Raw genomic sequence first — 20780 nt, 5'->3', positions numbered from 1 at the left:
CTCAAGCACCTAAAAAGTGGGCGTCACATCGTGCTTCAGAACAAATAAAAAAATACCAAGTGATGAACAGTTTGAAGTTTGAAAAAGTTAGTCCTAAGTTGGTACCTCAACAAGAAGTCAAATAAATACATGAAAAACATTATTAAAGTGACATTTAGACACTTTTTTTTATTCATGTCGAACAATTTACAACAATCAAAAATCCCTCTATAGAAAGAACAACATTAAGGTCCTGAATTAATTGTCAACACCAAAATAATTTATTAAGAAAATAAACATACGTCTTCAAAAATATACAGTCATTATGCTTCATGAACACTGACTGAGCTCTCAGAAAGTGAAAGATTTGTCTAAAGACACATTCACATTTGTGGTGAATTATAACAACTCTACAAACATGTTGAAATACTTTCAGTTACAAGGTGAGAGGACGCGTCGTTGCAGTGTAATACTGTCGATTCGGACATGTTGGAAAGTAAGAAACTTCTTCCAGCAGCTAATCCACATGGGATATAAAACACAAACCACTGTATGAGGCAGTATTTATCACACTCTTATCCGCGTTCAGACATATACACCAGACATTAGTCTTAAAAACAATTCAAAAATACACATGGAATACTTTAACATCTGTCCTTTGAGATGTAATTACTGCTGAACCAGAAGTCTTTCGTTAAGGTGCACCCAGAGTGTGGAACAGAGAATCTGGATTTCAGGGATGTTCCTCGTAGACTTAACTGGGATGTTGAGTCTCTGTTGCTTTCAAATTCTAAGAAAAGAAAGACACAATGTTGACTTATGGATGGAAATATTTTCAAGGGTGAAAAGTAGAAGTAGAGGCGTACGATTGGAGCTTTGATCCATTTTTGAAGGCTGTAATGAAAATAAGCTTTGCGTCACTGGAGGCCACTACAGCTGATTGGGAAATTTTGTTTTTGTGATTTGGGTTAAAGTTGCAGTAAGGGTTCGAATTCCAGCAACGTACAGTGTGATCATGTATGATGCATATCAGTGTTGCTGTGAAAATGTAAAAAGTACATTTCTTAAGTCTTAAATATTCAGTGTTTCTCTTTTGCAATGTTATCAGTGTTATCCACATTAAGGTTTATTAAGGGTTCATTCCATTTCCATATCTTTATTTTACACAACCTTTATGTTGATTTATAAAATAATTCACAACAAATATTAAATAAAATTACCCTGTAATGCTGAACCACATAGTGGATCAATCAAGGATACTACCTAATCAAACTATTTCAATTAATTAATTCTGAAATATTAAAATCATATTTACATTTAAATGGTCTTTTATCACAAATCAGGTTAAAGAAATGATTAAATAAATGAAAAGTCAGTATTCGGTATTTTTCATAAAGAAAAAAAGATATACGATTCATTTTTTCATTGAGCCGTGGTTCTGATTTTGAAGCTCACCTGTGAGTAGTTGAACAGTGACACCACGGGCTCTGGCTTGGTGTAGTCGGGTGGGTTGGCGTGGGGATTGTACCCGAGGCGAGCCAGCATGGGGGCGATCTCAGCCATGTCACTGATCACATCGGAGGGAATGTGCCCGACCCACTTGGAGAGGGCGTCCGTGTTTACCGGCTTTATCACCTGGTCTGTGGAGCGCTCGACCCTGCACACAAACAAAGGTCAGTTTTTTAGTGTGCGTTGGACTCTGCTGCGACTTTAATGGTACTTGTCATAAGCCACAAAAGAGTGCGAAAAATGTTCAATGTATGCGATTACACATAATGAAGTCAATAAAAACAACAGTTAAGACAAACAATTACATTAATCGTCTTTAATTTAGTTAGGCCTTCATAAAAAATGATATAACAATATCCAAGTCAGTTTTTATCATTATTTAAGTGTCTGATTTGTTTTGGTTTAGATGTTTAATCTCTTCCATGCATATTATCCCACCACCCTAAATAAATAGATGCGTATAAACACAGGGAACCACAACATGCCACATTTCTGAAGATGTTATAAAACATTCTTATGACTAATATTGCACCAAGCATTGCATAACTCATCAAAATAAGGGTGCTAATTCCCTCAGAATGTGGCCTAATTCCTTCAAATACACGCCAGGTTTGTTTTTTTTAGCAGGTTTGAAGCAGACAGATTTCCCACCAAATCCCCTGAGCTTGTGCCCTGCAACGAGATGCTCAACTTGAATCACGACAAGTAAGTGGATCAACACAAATTAAACATCAACTGAGGGAAAGTCTGGAAGCTTTACTTGGCCGTGAGAGGTTTGGCTGCTTCAGATGACGCTCTGGCTCAGTGGACTATACGAGTTGTTATTATTCAAAATCTGCCTCATAATGTGTGCTGCATCTGAATTCTGTGAAGTAAACCATCTTAATATACTTCAATAACAAGAAATTATGGGCTCTGTAGGTGAAGGTCATTGAGGTTTGATGTTCTCTGTAATATTTCAGGAAATTGGTTGATTGAAATAAGGTGGAACAAAAAAAACCTTATCCACGTTTTATTTTAATAGCTTATATTAATACATTTTATAGACAGATGCAAGTGGGTTTTTTCAGGGCTAAAGATGGAAAGAGAAGTGTGAGATTTACAGCAGCCTGTAAGAAACTACTGACACCCTTTACCTGAAATATATCTCAAAGCAAGCGAGGTGGGAATATGTAGGTGGAATAATAATGCCAAAAGAAAAACACAGATGGGTGAAGATCTTTGCTTTTTTCTACCGTTTACATCCAACCCTTACATCAGCTTTCAAAATTGAGAAAAGTAATACTGTAGCATGCCTTTTCAGTAAATGTGATAATCCTCCGCCCATGAAACTGAAACGATCTGCATGGTGAGATACCACTTGAGCTGACTGTACACACGCACACATTTCACACACTCACTTGGACAGAGACACACCGCCAACTTTCCCAATCAGCTCTTCATGGTGCAGCACTGACGGGTCCCACTGCAGCTCCAGGAAGTGAAGCAACTTCCTCATTTCCTCCTCTGAGTGGAGGACGAGCTGCTCGTAGCGGACGGGCAGACATCTGGACTCCCCGGCCGCCTGGCACTGGCTGAACATGGTCTCCACCGCGCTGCTCCATTTGGTCAGGCAGTCTCTGTAGCTGGTCAGGTCGAAGCCTGAGATAGTCACCTGTGCGTGGAGGCAGGGAGATAAGATAAACACAGGAGACCTATCATGCCTCATAGTAAACACAGGATGGAAAATATATTGTGTCACAATGTGCAACCAGTACTAATTTGTCAAGTGGCTGTGTGGAAACATGAGGAAGTTTGTCTGCCTGCAACCCCAATAAAAGAAAGACACCCAGCATACCTTGCGTGATATCATGGAATGGACGGTAGCCCGCCCATCTCGTAGCATGAGCACAAATTTGGCTTTGGGGAAGATGCGCGACAGATAAGAGAGAGATTTCAAGGCGAACGGGTCCTTGTTGCAAAGACGAGGTGCAGGCTCCCCGTGGCCAACGATCACCTGAAACACACGAAGAAGGAATATCATTGTTTAATTTGCACACACATACTGTAAGGGTACATGCAATTCAGATAATGAAAGTGAAGTTCAACAGGAGACCTACTCTCTCTTTAAGGAGAAATAATACAAATGAAAAAAGGAGAATGAAAAGCTGAGATAATAGAGTCTAGAAAAACAAAACTGGCAGAAAAACTAACCAATCAGTAGGCAACCATCCAGTAGAGTCAATACATATTTCTTATTCAAGCTAAAAATAATGCAATGAAGGTTTTTGGGAGGAAATGATAAATGCATTTTTTCATTAAAACACTTTTTATAGTCCAAATGATTCACAATTAAATAATAATAATAATAATAAGACATAATATTTACATAGCGCTTTTCGCAGTGCTCAAAGACACTTTACCAGAAAGTACCAAAAAATAAGAGAAAAGATTGAGGGAGTTATTCTTGTATGTAAAGACATCATCCTAAAGACAAAACATAATTTCTACACACAAACATGTTGGCAGATAGCCAGCTCACCTCTAACAGGAAGGCTCTGACGGCTGAATCCAACACCTGGTCGGTGACGCCGGCCTCGTCCAGTCGTATCCTCTCCTTCACCGAGCGGCTCCAGGTGGCCCTCATGGCCAAGAGGCGGGGAATCACTCGGGTCTCTTCCCCGCACCGCACAGCATTGTGGGCATCAAGCATGACGCGCATCAGAGTTGTGCCGCTCCTTGGAAAGCCTCCGATGAAGATGAGGGGCGTGTCTTCTGGGAAATGTTCGGTGAGGGATGAGCTGTGATTGGCTGAGCCTAGGTTCAGCTCCATCCACCGGTACCGATGGCTTTTCGGGGGGCACTCTATCCCGCTCATTCCCAGGTAGAGCAGGGAGGCGGAGCCGAGGAGCACGCAGCCCAGCAGCAGGCTCGATCTGTTCCTCATGGCTCAGATTCAGGGGGCATAAAACGGTATCCAGTGGCCCCTGAGGAGGCAGCTGGAATCAGAAGTGGATGTAGCTGCCTCTCAGAAGTCAGCAAATGTCAAGTCAAGACCTAGTTTACACACTGTCAGACTGGATAATGAAGATGACTGTGTGAAAGATAGTTGAAGCTGAGGGGGGAGTCTCCTCCCCTCTGCAGCTCCTCAGCCCTGGTGTTGGTGAGCAGGATCTAGGCCTGCTGCGCTCCACAGCCAGCCACGTCTCTTATCCATCGCTCCTACCTAAAATAGAAAAAAGACGTCAAGACAAGCGCTGCAGAATCAGAATAAATTGTTTGCGATAATCGTTCTGCAGCTAGAGCTGAAAAGACAAATCAATTCGAGTTTCTCGAATGTGCATATTCTTTGTTTTTTTTACTCCTCTGAGACACACATTGGGGTTTGCACAAGATCAAACATCATCTTAGGATAACGAGGGCACTGGTCCACATCTTACATAGTTTTTGGACATTTTATAAAACAGCACAACTACTCTCTTAATAGAATAAGTAGGTTGCATCCCTATGCAGTATTACATTTTTTTCCATGCATGGTTTCGCAGCTTACTGAGAAACAATGAGTAACTCCAAATAGTATTCACCACCCTGCATGAGTTATTATCAACAAGCAGGGTGTGATGGTGCCTGCTGCGTTTTTTTTTGCCAGTACTCCCTTTCAGAGGGGCTGAAACACATCCAGTTCTAGCTCTCAAAGCAGCTATTTTGCATCTTTCCTCTGGGGACCCATTGACCGTTTAGCCATATCGAAGTTCATTGCGGCAGGCAACGCAAACACACTCTCAGACAGTGTATCTGAATCCACTAATTACAGCTCCCTCGTTTTTTTATTTTTACTGACAGTTCCTGTCACACTGAAACACAAAGCATTTTTTTTAAATTAGAATACTGTTGGGTGTGCAAGCCGTCCTGCAACTTCCCTATTTTGCTTCTGCAATGTGCCCACAAGCAGTTCCCCAACATCTGATTCCCCTTATTAGCACATAAGAAAATAAAACTAACACAATTGCAAAAATAAAGAGAATGCATATGATTATTCAATTACTGATACTATCCCTTATGATGGTGATTTCACTGTAGTTTTTGAATTGAGAGAGCAACGTTAGTGCTCTGAAACTCAAATTCACAACTCAAACTATTGTTTTACGTCTTGCAGAAGCTCTAAGAAATATTAAAAACAGGTCCTTTCTAATTAGTGTTTTGATTTTGTTCTTGTTCCAACTGAATGTGCAAGGAGCTGAAAACATCTGGATGCCATGTGGGGAATCCTCCTCTCCCTAGGCCGGAGAAGCTTTCCTGTTAAATGTCTGATGATCAAAGCAAAAAAAGAAAGAAACAAGTGGAAATGAGGAGTTCCCATCCCGGCTGGGATACTTAGGTGCTGCCTAAGCCATGATTAGTCCAGCGGTATCCCCAAGCTTTGCGTGTAATTCGAATGCATTTCCATGCAGAGATTAAGCCACTTGTAGTTTGCAGAGAATTAGGCCAGTGGTTTAAGAGAAGAAGGCTGCTTTTTTTCTCTCAAAGATTTAAAGGGCCAGTTCACTTCAATTACAAATTAAAACAAACGTAACCATTTCTTTAAATGTTTTATTTTAAGGTCAATTGTTTCCTCGATTATTTGCTTGGCTATACAATAGCATTCAATGACTTTCAAAGTTCAAATGGCTGGTGTCTTAAGTCTAAAGCACTAAACATGTCCAGTTTATGTTCAATAACTAAACGTATTTTAAAGTTCCAATGTTTTATACATTTAAAAAAAGAAAGAAGAAAGCAGTTCCAATGAAGATAGGAGGACACAGTTTCCTAAAAGAAATGTTTCTGTTTATGTATTTCATTTTGTATTTATCTCCATTGCATTAAAGCAGAAGCAGAAATCTTTGCAACACATATCTGGAGCCTGGTTGAGTCAAAACAATACTATCTGATGAATTGTCGTGGCTAGGGTTTTTTCATGAAGAAATCTTAGCAAAGACTAGGAGTGGATACTTACTCTGATAAATCGGTGTATTGACCTTGAAAAGGCCACTGCGTCCACTCATCAGGTACAAGCCAACAAACAGTGTATAATAAGCAGAAAGCAGTGACCTTTGATCACAGTGAGCGGCTGGCGAGAAAGAAAGCAGCAAACTGATATCTTTGTGCAGAAGGTTGTCAGGAAACCCAAAGCCAGAGTCGCCTCCTCTTCACAGATTACTGCCAAAAGGAAAGTCTGACAGGAAGAACAATCCCACATCTAATCTGTACATGAGTTAATGTGTTGATTTATTACTGTGCAAACACGTTGTTTCCATGCATGTTCCCTAAGTTATTTAAACATCAGCTATTATTCTTGTCTTTAATACACGCTGCAAAGACAGATTCTACTTAGAGACAATAAATGTGAAATTAATTCAATATTATTCCTTTTTGTGTTTGAGATGCTTGCTGGTGGCATTTTTGTCTAGCAGGATGTCAATACATCTAAACGTCTTATTTTACTCACAGGAAATAGAAATGACATTGACCTCCTGCTGAGGGGAAGATGTGGGAGACAAAGCAACTTCAATATTTTCCCTTTATTCTGGTTGATACGAGATTTAAAAGAAAGTCTTCAAATCTTAATTGTGCATTAGTGTCACGAGCAGGTATTGATTCATCTGTTTCCTTCAATACCGTCCTTTGAAATAATTTTCCTTTTACATGCTACACTTTTTTTCTTTTTAAAAATAGTGTAAATGGTTCATTTTGTTGTCCACCTGTACTTTTGTAAATTGTAATTTGTGTAATCTCTTAATAAATATTTTTGCTATTTACTTTTGCTATAACAATGTAAATGTCCCCTCTTTGGGACGAATAAAGGTATTCTTATTCTGATTTTATATATATATATATGTATTGTATTATTGGTATGAGCCATTCTTTCCATGTCATATCTGCAATAACACCCTCCTCTCAGTGGAAATGAGTATCCTAAAAAGGTACACATTGCAGCCTTTTTTTGCCGCGTTGCACAAAACATGTGTCGAACCAGCCAGGTGCATATTTGCTGAGATAACATAGAGAGGTCAGAGCTTAACCAGCAGTCAGTGGTTCAATAGGATTACTCCACGGCTGCAGATTGGAGGCCCAGCAGCCAACATCTGGCCAGCCTTGATGATGCATATTTTCAGTAAAAATGCACCCGAGGCTCAGGCGGCCACCAGGTGAATGACCTATCAGTCAACCAAACCGTGACAGACAAGCGGCCACCTACAGCTCACCAAGAAAAGCGCTGTCAGTGTGCTATTTAACCTTACAAACCGGGTACTTATACTAATTTAGCTGTCTGTAGGTAGCTAACACACGTCGTAAATATATCAGATCCGTTGAAAATGGTGTTCACTCACCAGCGTCTGTGAAACTGCCGAAATCTGAAGAAAAAAAACCATGAACCTTGATCCAAAAAGCTGAAACCATCAACTCCTCCGTCCACATTGGGGTTTCCTCTCATGTGGAAAACATATCGGCGAAGGTCTCAACGCTTTTTAGTGTTTCAGAAACCACATAATTACACAACGTTTCGCTGTTGATTTCCGATGTAACTTTGCACCGTGAGAAGTCGAGCTATATCTACCGATGAGGCAGAGAATACTGAGCTCTGATTGGTCGGTGGACGTTCTGAATACTAAATCACATCTGCTTGGGCGATTCCTATTGGTCGAGGTGTTAAAGGGCAATTCCGCTGCAGAGTTAAACCCTCGTTTTTTTTTTCCTTTTTCAAACTCGAGGCTAAAATTACTTTACCTCATCGATCCGTGTGTTCTCAGTAAAAGCCCCCAGGGGAAATGTAATCACATACATGAGGTGGGTGTAACCCCAACTCATTTGATTAAGTGGCTTTTTTATGTGTAAAACATTTGGGTAACTCTGTTTCAGTAAAACATGGATCTTTATGATACATTGCAGCGACCGTGGAGGACCAACTGTGATTAAATTGCATTGCCCTATCAAAAGACAATAAATAAAACATAAAAAGACTACAATGTTCATTAATATGTAATGAGATACATTAATAATATTTCTTTCTTATAATACATTTCAGCATTAGGCTGAATAAGTATGACATATAATAAGTTAATAACTGAATGACTTGCCCCTTGGTTTGATGACCACATGTATTTTATTTACACTATGATTCATCTTAGCAAATGTTAATACAACCTCTAAGCTCATTTCAAGCTGATTTTACAACAAAAAAAGATAGTCAATAGACACACCCAAGTCAACACAAAGTGAAATGCACATGGCCTTTGCTATTTAAAGAACATGAACATGTGATAAAGAAAAACAGGGTTTTAAAGGGACATATATTTGCTTGATTATCTAAGTCCCCACTCAGTAAAGGACTGCATCTGAATGTTCAATAGGTCCCTTGAAATGTTGTAATTTAGCAGCTTTGTGCATTTAATGTGCATGTGAATATGAGGATATTTTAAGGTAGGTAAAGATAGGTCATTACGGTTTATAACCTCTGCACTGATCAGACAGGGAGGCGCCGGTGTTCCTCATCCGACTGTAGGGTCCACTTTGGGTTCCTGAATGAGCGGGTAAAAGATATGAGCACAGCTTTCACTTTTTCTTGGTATCTTGCCTTAGCCAAGTTCTAAAAGAGCACAGGAAGCTTATGTGATACACCAACAGGAAGCTCCTAACAGAAAGGTGCATGAGTCTAACCAGCACATCCTTCCTCTGCTACATCAACACATCCCAGCACAGAAAACATGTGCAGATCAAGATTCTGTAACAAAAAACAGTTTGTGGGTTTATATATGAGTCAAGTAGTTAATATAATTTGCTATCTATGAGTTTTAGGAGACAATCTCCTAAAATGTGTAAAAAAACCTCAATGACCAATGTGTTGCTTTTCTACATTTGTGTTGTATTCACAAACCTGCAGTATAATGCACAGAACAGATGCATTGAAGATGAAATCAGCAATATTCTGACTTTGAAATGGGTTTCAGGTTATAGTCCTAATTTAGCACAACTGTCTGTCATGTTGCACCATGTTTCTTTCTTTATATGCAACTATATTCAACATTTACAGAACATAGTGTAAACGTGCCTGCTTGCCAACCATACCCTGTGACAAAAAGTTTTAGACACAATTGAATTTACAGAACGAAAACATGTTTTAAAATGAATAAAAAAAACTATCACCTTTGGTCCCAAAATAATTTTATTACATAGCCGCACTAATAATACTCTCTGAACTTATGTTAGGGCTGTGCCAAAGTTTAATTGCATGACTGACTAATATTACAGCTTGGGAAATCATACAACAGCCAAAAGGGGATTTTTCTATGCAGAAAACTGATGACTAACCTTGAGTCAGAAACCCAAAGTACACAGGGTTAATAGCACAGTGTCTCTGCATAACATTATCTGAAGTAAAGTACAAATTAGACCAGTGAAGTGCAAAACAACACATCTGTGACTCACTGTCCAAAAACTCTATTTATAAAAAAAATGTTGAACTTGTATGTAACAATCCTATTCCAATCGTTAAGTGGTTCACCTTAATGTGAATCATTTAATGAGAAGTTTTAAGTGTTATAAGACAGGCTGCTGTTATGTGTCCTTTCAGACGGCATGTTGTTCAGTTCAAACTGGGATAAAAAGCTGCATGTAAGAGCAATAAGTCCAGTTATGTTATAATTTCAGCAATCCCTCCGGTTCTCTTCCTGTGGGTTGTTTTTGTGTCAGGACTGTTGAACGGCCTCCTCCATCTCTGCGTCTGCTGGAGCTGCGTTCTCCTGCTCCGGGTCACCAGGTAGGACGTCTGCGACCGTCTGGATGAGCTCCTCGATCTGCTCCTCTGATAACCGCTCCTCACTCTCCTCCACCATCTGTTTGGTATAACACATTTGAAAAAGGCTATGTAATCCTTAACTTTAGCTGATTACATTTTAGTATATATTTAATTTATAATACACATCAATGTGTCTTGTCTTAACTGTAATAAATCATTTTATCAGCAGTTATCAAAATACCCTTGGCTAAAAACATTATTAGAAACAAATATTTTCTACAGCAGATAAGGTTTTCCAGTTGTCATGGAGTGGTAGATGTTCACATTTCCAAAATTGACAAGAATTGCTGTTCACATATTCGTGGTCATGAAAGAAAAATGTGAGGCTCAGGAACGTGTTTGGATTTTATACGAGCAATAATTTTTAGTAAGATTAATTCAATGTCAGTTTTGGAATTTTGTGAAATGTGTTGACAATAACAAATACATGGAATATCTCCAGACTTGTCCTTTAAATGTAACCTAATGACACCCTGCCTTGTTTTGTACCACACCAAATGTGTAAGAATCATGGAAATGGACACCAGAGCGAGAACTAAGATAGAGAATGGTAAAGTAACATGTAATAGTAATCGTTGACAATTAATGTTAAACACTCACTAGCTGAATTTCCACCGCTGTCTGTGGTCGTTGGTTCAATAGCTGCAGCTTTTCTGCCCTGATTTGGGAAAATGTCAGTGAGTATGTAATGTACAGAACAGTTCATACATACATTATGTGTTTATATGGGTTACATTTCAACTGAATCTTCTAATCGTGCATTTTTCAGATCTCACTGACTTTGTAAGTTTGTGGGGCATCATGGTGGTGAGGAACTCTTTGACGATCTCTGGATTCTGCCTGCTGCAGGGTGTCTTTGACAGGTACTTCAGCGTCTGTGTTGAAAGAGGAAACTGTTGGCATGCTTTTGCAAAAGTGTGAAAGTGAAACATTCAAGCAGGTTTAAGTGAGTTAAGAGAAGTACAGGATGTGTGCCGACCTCATACATGATGGTGTTGAGGTTCTGCTGCCCAGCGCTGTTTTTGTTCTTCCCGCTATCTTTCCTCTTTTCCTTCAGGTCTGTCAGGAGTTTGAACACCTAACAAAAATACACAGAAACACAAATCAGAAGTGATACTCAATAATTGTATTTTCTCTAAAGTAATTAAAAAGTGAGACATAATACATTACCTCATAATTACTGAGCATAGCAGCGTTAGCGTTTTTCCTGAAAATAAATAAATAATAATGTTAAATTAAAGAGGTTTATTTGTGACCTTTGTAAACTGTATACATAAAACAATTATCAAAGCTTAAAGGTTTTTGCAGATTTAAACTAGATCTCAGTCTTCTCTTCGTCCCTTAATGAAGACTGTGAGATGTGACAGAGAGCTCCAAAAGTTTGATGGTAGAGTTTTAGCTTAGATCACTCTGGTAAACATTAGAATGAAGGTTAAATAGAAGTGAACACACACACACACACACACACACACACACACACACACACACACACACACACACACACACACACACACACACACACACACACACACACACACACACACACACACACACACACACACACACACACACACACAAGGCCAGGTTCACTTGTGAAATGTGATATCATGCTTAGTTGTATTAAACAAATTGGTAGGTCTACCTAATAGAGTACATTTGGTGCTAAGGCTAAATGCTTGACTGTACATAATCATTATTTTCATTATCAATGTATCTTTTGAGAACTTTCTTTAACTCAGTAGTTAATTGCTAGTTCTAAAATGTCAGCACAACTGATTGTGTATAATTAAACCACACAATTGCTCTGGTGTGGCCTGGATCAGATTGTAACGTTACTAATGTTTTAGCTTATTTACACACCTTAAGAGAGTATCTTTACTGACTTATTAATTTAAAGTTTACAACCTCCTGTTTTAAGATTGACATAAGAGTGGCTTGAAAATATGTTTGAACACAGTTCACTCTACTGTTTCCTTTAACTCGATCAACCGGAAACTGTGACAAAGACTTAGCTGTTGTACCTCAAATTCGGCTTCTGTTGAAATAAACAATATATAGCTGCAGCTTAGCAAAACACACATAGAAATATGAATTTAAAATCAATAAAATAAAAACATCCTTACACTTCCATTTCGCCAAACACAGCGTTGGTCCGTTATAGAATGTTCCCGTGTAGAAACTGTGAACCACGACAAACGTTCCGCCAAACCGCAAGTAGCTCCAGTAGAACTTTGTTCTGTGCTGCTTTCTCATTGTGTAATACAGAATGTTATAACACAAATGTGGTTTATCTTTAATATAGTCTCTAATGAATACATGACAACCTTGTGGGAGTAAATGGATATCCAACTGGAAAATAAAGCATCAATTTATATATATCCCTTTCATATATCCAGACGCACAATCCAGTAACAGGATTTGTGAAGGAAGAATGACAGAAGGACATCAAAAAGAGATCTTATAATTTAGGGTGTGACATTCGTTCACAAATAAAAAAAAACACTATGTAGCAATACTAATCGAACTGTATATGAAATGAAGAAACCATGTCATTAGCGTCACTCTTTAGCTACATTATCATATAGATATTCAAGGTGACATATTCCGATTGAGTTGAATATTGCATTTATCATCAAAAAATACATTAACAAAACAATCAAAATCAAAATGTATATGATTTCTGTCACGATTTGTCTGGGTTTTATTTAGAAAAGTGTGCACTCCCCTATTTCCGGTTCTTCCTGTCTGTGTTCCCCTGTTGTTTGATTACCTGATTGTGTTCACCTGGGGCTCCTGTGTTTCCTCCCTCCCCACCTGTGTCTTGTCTTTGTGATCACTGTGCTTTTATTTAAGTTCTGTTTGTCCTTCACTTGTTGTAGGATCCTCCGTAGATTTTGGATGTCTTATCCTAGAAGAGAGTTCCTATAAGTTTGTTTAGTTCTCTAGGCCTTGAAATAAAGGTATTTTTTAGTTTAACCCTGTGTCTTCCCTGCATTTGGGTCCTGGCTGCTTCGCAACAACTTCAATTTATTGAATATAAACAACTCATCTTAATTCATGTTTTAAAACAGTTTTCTTCCTTTTTTCCCCAACAAGGTTAGTTTTCTTTGCAATCAACACAAGAATGTGAAGAATACACCATTTTACAATATTGTACTAAATATTTTTAAAATTATATACATTTAAAAAAAAAAAAAACATATTTAACCAACATTCAAAATGTTACATAATCTTAAACACAGCCTAAAGTCATTAAAACGTATAAAGTAGATCTAAAAATACTCAATCAGAATCCCTTTATTTATTTTGTTGCAGCAGCCAAATACAAAAAGAACAAATAACACATAATTAGAACTAAAAAATAAAAATGAGAAATATACGAATGTACAAATAAGGCAATGAAATGGAATATTAAATCAGTATAATGTAAATGTAAAATGTTAAGTGTCAAATATATGGGCAGGGTCGTATAGCTCAGTGGGTAGAGCTGGCGGCCATATACTGGGGTTTGACCCATGCGGTGGTCCCTTTGCCGCGCGTCTTCCACTCTGTCTCCCTACTTCTCAACTGCATTATATTAAAAGGCGCAGGTTGCCAAAACAAATCTTTAAAAAAAATATATATATATGGGCAGTTAAGAAAGCACAAATGTCTGCCAAGTCCGTAAAAACATGTGAATATCCCACAGTGATTTATATTCACTCGAAATTTCAATGGGTTTCTTCCATGATTTTTTAATGTACCTTTTACATAATCCTTCTCAAACACAAACAAACAATAACACAAAACATAACCTGCTTGCCTGAGGGAATATATACAGCAAGTTGTTTGAGGTCTCCTTAAAAAATCAAAACAGATACTTGTTTTGCACACAGCTTAAACTGTTTGCACTGTATCTTATGTCAGCTGGGTTACTTTCTGTGTCGCTCAATCAATTTCCAATGTCCATTGGGACAGGTTCCTCTCTCTGTGTGAAGAACTCAAAGAAATTCCTCAAACTCTCGTCATTACAGGACAGTGAACTGTTGACTCTGTTTTTAAATGCCATCATATTTCTGCCCTCAACCAGGTTCTTCAACTTGCTCATCACTGTTTGCTGATGTGCATATTCACAATCCAGGTATTCCTTCAAAACATCAAACTTGGCGCTTTCCACCATCTGGATAACAATGCGTTCCATAATATCGGACAAAGGATAGCCAAACTCTATGACGCTCTGGATTTCTTTCTTTGTATTGTGGTAGGCATACCCGCCTGAATGCATTGCAACAACATTGCAGTGTTCGTCAAAGACAGGAGAGCCAGATGAGCCAAAATAAAAACAAGACTCGTATAGTAGAGTGTGTCTCTGGCGTTTGAGAGATTCTGCCACACTCTCAAAGAACTGGTGAGTAACCAACTGAATGTGCCCTTGATTGTAATGACTGTGTTCTGTAATAACGCCCTCTGGGTTATCTTGTTGATGCTTCTCCACAACCTGATTCTGGCCTTCCGTTGGAATAATGAAGCATGGATCTATCTTTTTCACACCTCCCTCAGGATGCCCAATGATGCAGATTCCACCCTTTCGGGGAAGGAAACTGAAGTGTTTTAACAGAGCATCAGGCAGTTCCTGATCAGCAAAGAGCCTCAACAAAGCCCAGTCATAAGAATGCCCTGAAACATCACCACATAACTCAAAGCCAACAACATCCTCCACTGCTGCACCTGGGTCATTATGGTCAAGACTTTCATAAGAGAAATGAACAGTGACTTTCTCGCTCAGCTGCCTTGTACTCTCATCATAAATGTTTTGAATTATATGGCCATTTGTGAGGACATACTTGCCAAACAGGAGGAAGCCACTTCCCTCTGGTCTACCTTTTATTCTCACATTGCAAACCGAATCACTTAGATCCATCAGTTTCTTCATTGTTTTCACTTCGTTACATGTCTGAAAGTTCTTTCCGTAATCTACACGGAAGAGTGTCTGGATCCGAGAGAGCTTACTTGCCTGCTCAGTTTTCCTGTTGTTCACCAGATTTTGGAACTCTGAAAATAGCTGACCCTGTTTATCCTTTGAACCAGGTATCTCATGTAACATGCTTCTTGGTGCCATGTTACCATTTAGCTTTGGAGGATCTTGCTCTCCAACGGGATCACCTTCCTGAGATTCATTTGGCATGTATTCAGGCTCAAGACTGCCATTCTGACTTTCTGGGGGCCTGTCCTTATTGTAGAGTATGATCTTATAAGTTTTACCATCAAGATCATCCACCAGGTTGGACATTTCAGTGATTACTTCAGAGCTTGTGTGAGAGAGCACACAGTTCCTTATGAACACAATAGGCAGAAAACGACCATCTCTTCTCAGAGCATGCTTCACATATTCATTTTTGTACGCATAAACAGTTATTTCCTGGATATCCTTTTTTAGCATTGGGTTTTTCATGATATTAACCACCTTTTTACCGCCCTTAGTCAGTACATGAAACATCACAAGCTTGCCAGACGGCCTCTTTCTTTTGCGATGAACAGAGCAATTAACCGGTTGCTTTGCATTGGCAACAGCTTTAACATACCTGACAGTCAGGCGTTCATTGTTAATTAAGCAGCATGGGAAGTGGGAACTGATGGCTTTTCCATCTTTCATAATAACCAGCTCCTTGTTTAGGTTCTTTCCTGCAACTTCTTTAAATTGTGGACTCTTTTGAGCACAGCCTCGACAGAACCTGCTTTATTGCAGGTGAATGTTATTGGTTTCTTGTCACTCGAGCACCACTCGAAAGAATGGGTTCCATGTGGCTCATCTTCCTATGAGGGAAACACAAAACACAAATATGTCTCATTTCATTCAATAACAATTAAATTAGTTCCTTGAAGTTGGAGACGATGCCTGCTGACTTTGGGTGAGAGGTGACATACTCCCATGAGAAGAGTGCAGCTCATCACGGGGCTGGCAATGACACTACAAATAAACATTCATCTAAAAAATTGGCTGAAATGAAATGAAAACATACACTACCGGTAAACAAAATATGACAAACCTCTGCATCCGGTTGTACATCAGAGGGTTGGCTGCTTCCCCCACTCTGGTTGTCTGTCTTCATGGAAATAATGGACAGACTTGTATTAATGTGTGTATTAGGGAATAAACATATTATTACGTGTTGATAATATAAAATAAACTGCTGTGACGAAGAATCTGTGCATCAAAAGTTAAATTAAAATGTATGACGTGACACATGTACAACAGATCTCTGTATTGACTATGTATAACTTTAAAATGGCAAAAACCATATTTGAAAACAAATTACAAACCTGTGCAGCAGGTTGTAAATCAGCAGGTTGGCTGCTTCCCCCATTCTGGTTGTCTGTCTTCATGGAAATAATGGACAGAATGGATATCAATAGCATGTACTAAGGTTTAAACCTATTTGTATGTGCTGCTGATATAAAAGACACTGATGTGATGAAGAATATGTGCATCAAAAGTTAAATTAAAATGTAAGAAGTGTGAGACATGTACAACAGATCTCTGTATTTATTATCTATAAAATCTTTAAAATGCCAACAAAGATACAGAATAAAATATGACAAACCTCTGCAGCAGGTTGTACATCAGAGGGTTGGCTGCTTCCCCCACTCTGGTTGTCTGTCTTCATGGAAATAATGGACAGACTTGTTATTAATGTGTGTATTAGGGAATAAACATATGATTACGTGTTGATAATATAAAATAAATTATATGACGTGAGACATGTACAAAAGATCTCTGTATTGACTATGTATAACTTTAAAATGGCAAAAACCATATTTGAAAACAAATTACAAACCTCTGCAGCAGGTTGTAAATCAGCAGGTTGTACATCAGCAGGTTGTACATCAGCAGGTTGGCTGCTTCCCCCACTCTGGTTGTATGTCTTCATGGAAATAGTGCACAGAAAAGTTATCAATAGCATGTATTAAGGTATAAACCTATTAGCATGTGCTGCTCAAACAAGAGAAACTGAGGCAACAAAGAATCTGTGCATCAAAAGTTAAATTAAAATGTATGACGTGAGACATGTACAAAAGATCTCTGTATTGACTATGTATAACTTTAAAATGGCAAAAACCATATTTGAAAACAAATTACAAACCTCTGCAGCAGGTTGTACATCAGCAGGTTGGCTGCTTCCCCCACTCTGGTTGTATGTCTTCATGGAAATAATGGATAGACTTGTTATTAATGTGTGTATTAGGGAATAAACATATGATTACGTGTTGATAATATAAAATAAACTGCTGTGACGAAGAATCTGTGCATCAAAAGTTAAATTATATGACGTGAGACATGTACAACAGATCTCTGTATTGACTATGTATAACTTTAAAATGGCAAAAACCATATTTGAAAACAAATTACAAACCTCTGCAGCAGGTTGTACATCAGCAGGTTGAACATCAGCAGGTTGGCTGCTTCCCCCACTCTGGTTGTATGTCTTCATGGAAATAGTGCACAGAAAAGTTATCAATAGCATGTATTAAGGTATAAACCTATTAGCATGTGCTGCTCAAACAAGAGAAACTGATGCAACGAAGAGTCTGTGCATCAAAAGTTAAATTATATGACGTGAGACATGTACAAAAGATCTCTGTATTGACTATGTATAACTTTAAAATGGCAAAAACCATATTTGAAAACAAATTACAAACCTCTGCAGCAGGTTGTAAATTGGGAAGTGGATTGCGTCTCCCATTCTGGTTGTGTGTCTTCATTGAGATAATGAACAGAAATGTTATTAATAGCATGTTCTAAGGAATAAACCTTTTGTAATTTGCCGCTCAGATCAAATAAACTGCTGTTACAGAGTTTGGGTGCCAAAAGTTGAATTTAAATGTAAGAAGTGTGAGACATGTACAATATATTTCTGTATATTAATATTTATGTATTACAGAATAAACAGATTAACATTATGTTTCATGTGTTGTACACTTCAAAAGAGATACAAAGCTAAAGGAAACTTACAAACCCATGTAAATCAGTAATCTAACATCTCAAAATCCTGTAATTAAAAGTCCATCATTATAAATAAATATCATATACATTATATTATAAGGGCAAAAATGTACACTTCGATTACAGGAGAAAAAAAGTTGTACCTTGAAAAATTTGTCCATCGGTCCATGATTTGTGGGCTTCAACTTCTTGGGACCCATCTTCAATGTGATGTGTCCAGCACAAATTTAACAAATATAAGGGGATCTTCTTTCTTTAGGAAAAGGCAAATACTTCATTTTAATGCTAATTACTAACAGTAGACATGATGTCATTTTAGTCTAGTCATACTAACATGGAGTTTATTGTGATCTATTTCAATAAAAGCACAACAAGAGGCCAGATGCTGTTGCCATAACCCCTCGTCAGGCACATTGGGGTATATAATATCACAAGCAATCAATACTACAGATATTGATTTTTGTCAATTGTCAGCACTGTGTTGAATTCAATCAAGATCAATGTATGGCATTTGTAATACCCACTCCAGTTCAAGAAACACAACATGTTATTAACTGCTGTTGATAATGTTCAGCTGCCAATTATTAGTATACTACACGAAGCCATTTAACACAGAACTAAATTCAACTCTGACTTGTGTAGAATCTTAAGCAGACACATTGTTTGTGCACTCCCATATTGTTTCTACATTTCCTGTGTAACAAGTACTCAGATCTAACCCTTTCGTGCATGGCGTCCCCATGCCTGGACAGTTAATTAAACTCCATTTAGTTTTGGATTATCATAGTAATATTCTCCAAACCACATAGGGGCAGTATCAGTAGACCCAGGGCAATATAATAACAATATGTATCATCTTGTATTTGAAATGTTGACTGTGTAATGACATCATAAAACCAAGATGGCTGACGGTGATGGACATGCACTGAATACTCCAGGCATATCTGTTAAAAACTTCTAACCAAAAAAGAAAACTCAAGTAGAAAAAAAAGTATGTAGGGGGAAGTGTGTTCAACACATCTGTGTTGAAAAAAATGTGTTCGATGTCAAATATAGTTTGTACACCCTAAAAACCAACTGTCCACGTATGTGGACGTCATGCATCAGAGGAATCGGATGACATTAAATCTGATTATGCAACCTGCTATTATTTTTATTTGCATTGTTCAAAGATTACTTGAACTACCTTATATTTGAAAGAAACAATCATATAGCAAACATATCAACAAACATAATGAGTCAATTATATGAAAATGATATACACTGAACAAAAACATAAACGCAACACTTTTGTTTTTGCTCCCATTTTTCATGAACATTTTAGAGTGGCCTTTTATTGTGGCCAGCCTAAGGCACACCTGTGAGGTGGGATGGATTTTCTCAGCAAAGGAGAAGTGCTCACTAACATGAAGAGTGTTTTTTGATGATAATTACTTGACTTTTCCAATGTTTCCGAACACATCTAACCAGAAATATTAATACTACTATGAGGGGTTTTCCATCTGTATGCTTGTAAAATCAATTGAGTGTTCTCTTTTAATGTTTGGGCTTACATGCACATCTAAAAACAACATTAAACACACATAATGTTCCATATTTTAAACCTTGGATATTAATTTGTTACCACCCCTTTGTTGCATTGGTGTCCACGTACGTGGACAGTAAAATATCTTTTTAATAAAACCAACATTTTTTAAAATTCAAAATGAATTTCTAATTTAGGTTCATTTTGAGTAATAAAATCAATCTTTAAAAAAATCTAGACTAGTTTTTTCATAATTCATGCATGAAAGGGTTTAACTCAAGAAAAAGCAATACTACAGTGTAAAAATACTCAGTTCTGCCTTCAATTGTGTACTCAAGTAAAGTACAAAAGTATTGGCATCAAATGATACTTCAAGCTAATGTTCCAGTATGGCCCATATCAAGTGTTTTCTTCAAATGTATATTCTGTTTTATAAATCCATCCCTGCAAAGTAGCTACATTTCTAAAGTAGGTACAGCCATCCGTGGTTTGCTTTTTAAGAATGTTTGCTGACAAGGCTCAATAAGGACCATAACTACGTTTGCTATCTCTTCTGGAGTTGTTACAGAGCGCTTAAAAGGAATTTAGATTGAATTTACCGAAAAACAGAAACGTTGAACAGACAGCCACACAGCATGGGTCGAGGTTTTCCTTGAGAAATATGGCGTTTTTCCTTTTCCTAACGTCTTGGATTTGAACTTGGCTTGTGTCAAAGAAAACGAAAAGTGGCGGTACTTTTCACTTACCTTATTTGTCATTTCCTCTGTTCTCGGTCTCACCGGAGTTGATTTGTGTGCGCCACCTTGAGGAGTGTCCCATGAAGCGTATTTGTGCAGGAGGACCGAGGAGAGAGGATCGAGGAACCACAAGACCATCCTCCGATGAAGTCCTCAGCCACTCGTCCCGCCACCTTAAGGCCGACATATGGTTCAACGTCGACGTAACGCAAGCTACCTTACGGACCCGCTGCGTCG

At 38.2% G+C, this 20780-nt stretch overlaps 3 protein-coding genes across 5 annotated transcripts; all 3 read right to left on the bottom strand.

The window, feature by feature from the left end:
• Positions 1-135: 135 nt before the first annotated feature.
• On the bottom strand, positions 136-8094 carry LOC134871955 (protein-tyrosine sulfotransferase 1-like). 2 transcript variants are annotated; one of them, XM_063894997.1, is made up of 6 exons: positions 7836-8094; positions 4010-4693; positions 3326-3484; positions 2889-3142; positions 1435-1636; positions 136-769 (listed from the first exon to the last, which is right to left on the bottom strand). In XM_063894997.1, exons 2-6 carry the CDS (start codon positions 4412-4414, stop codon positions 734-736), a joined length of 1056 nt encoding a protein of 351 aa, XP_063751067.1. In that variant the 5' UTR covers positions 4415-4693; positions 7836-8094; the 3' UTR covers positions 136-733. The 2 variants fall into 2 exon arrangements, with proteins under 2 accessions (XP_063751067.1, XP_063751068.1); XM_063894998.1 differs by lacking the exon at positions 7836-8094 and adding an exon at positions 6461-7401.
• Positions 8095-9649: 1555 nt separating this feature from the next.
• crcp (calcitonin gene-related peptide-receptor component protein) lies at positions 9650-12945 on the bottom strand. 2 transcript variants are annotated; one of them, XM_063895475.1, is made up of 6 exons: positions 12424-12945; positions 11471-11507; positions 11280-11378; positions 11081-11175; positions 10901-10958; positions 9650-10337 (listed from the first exon to the last, which is right to left on the bottom strand). In XM_063895475.1, the coding sequence occupies exons 1-6, from the start codon at positions 12429-12431 to the stop codon at positions 10191-10193; spliced, it is 444 nt and encodes a 147-aa protein (XP_063751545.1). In that variant the 5' UTR covers positions 12432-12945; the 3' UTR covers positions 9650-10190. The 2 variants fall into 2 exon arrangements, with proteins under 2 accessions (XP_063751545.1, XP_063751546.1); XM_063895476.1 differs by lacking the exon at positions 12424-12945 and adding an exon at positions 12322-12411.
• Positions 12946-13581: 636 nt separating this feature from the next.
• LOC134872255 (serine protease FAM111A-like) lies at positions 13582-20759 on the bottom strand. Its single transcript, XM_063895474.1, is given in 11 exon segments — positions 13582-15988; positions 15991-16093; positions 16327-16383; positions 16601-16657; positions 16882-16938; positions 17116-17202; positions 17422-17478; positions 17692-17763; positions 17978-18034; positions 18425-18534; positions 20406-20759. Coding segments are annotated over 10 exon segments (2361 nt in total). The 5' UTR covers positions 18482-18534; positions 20406-20759; the 3' UTR covers positions 13582-14231.
• Positions 20760-20780: the final 21 nt, after the last annotated feature.

Source organism: Eleginops maclovinus, chromosome 11 (genome assembly GCF_036324505.1).
Source record: "Eleginops maclovinus isolate JMC-PN-2008 ecotype Puerto Natales chromosome 11, JC_Emac_rtc_rv5, whole genome shotgun sequence".
In the NCBI taxonomy this organism is placed as follows: Eukaryota; Metazoa; Chordata; class Actinopteri; order Perciformes; family Eleginopidae; genus Eleginops; species Eleginops maclovinus.
The sequence above is the reverse complement of the archived record's forward strand: the minus strand, read 5'-3'. Positions and strand labels throughout refer to the sequence as shown.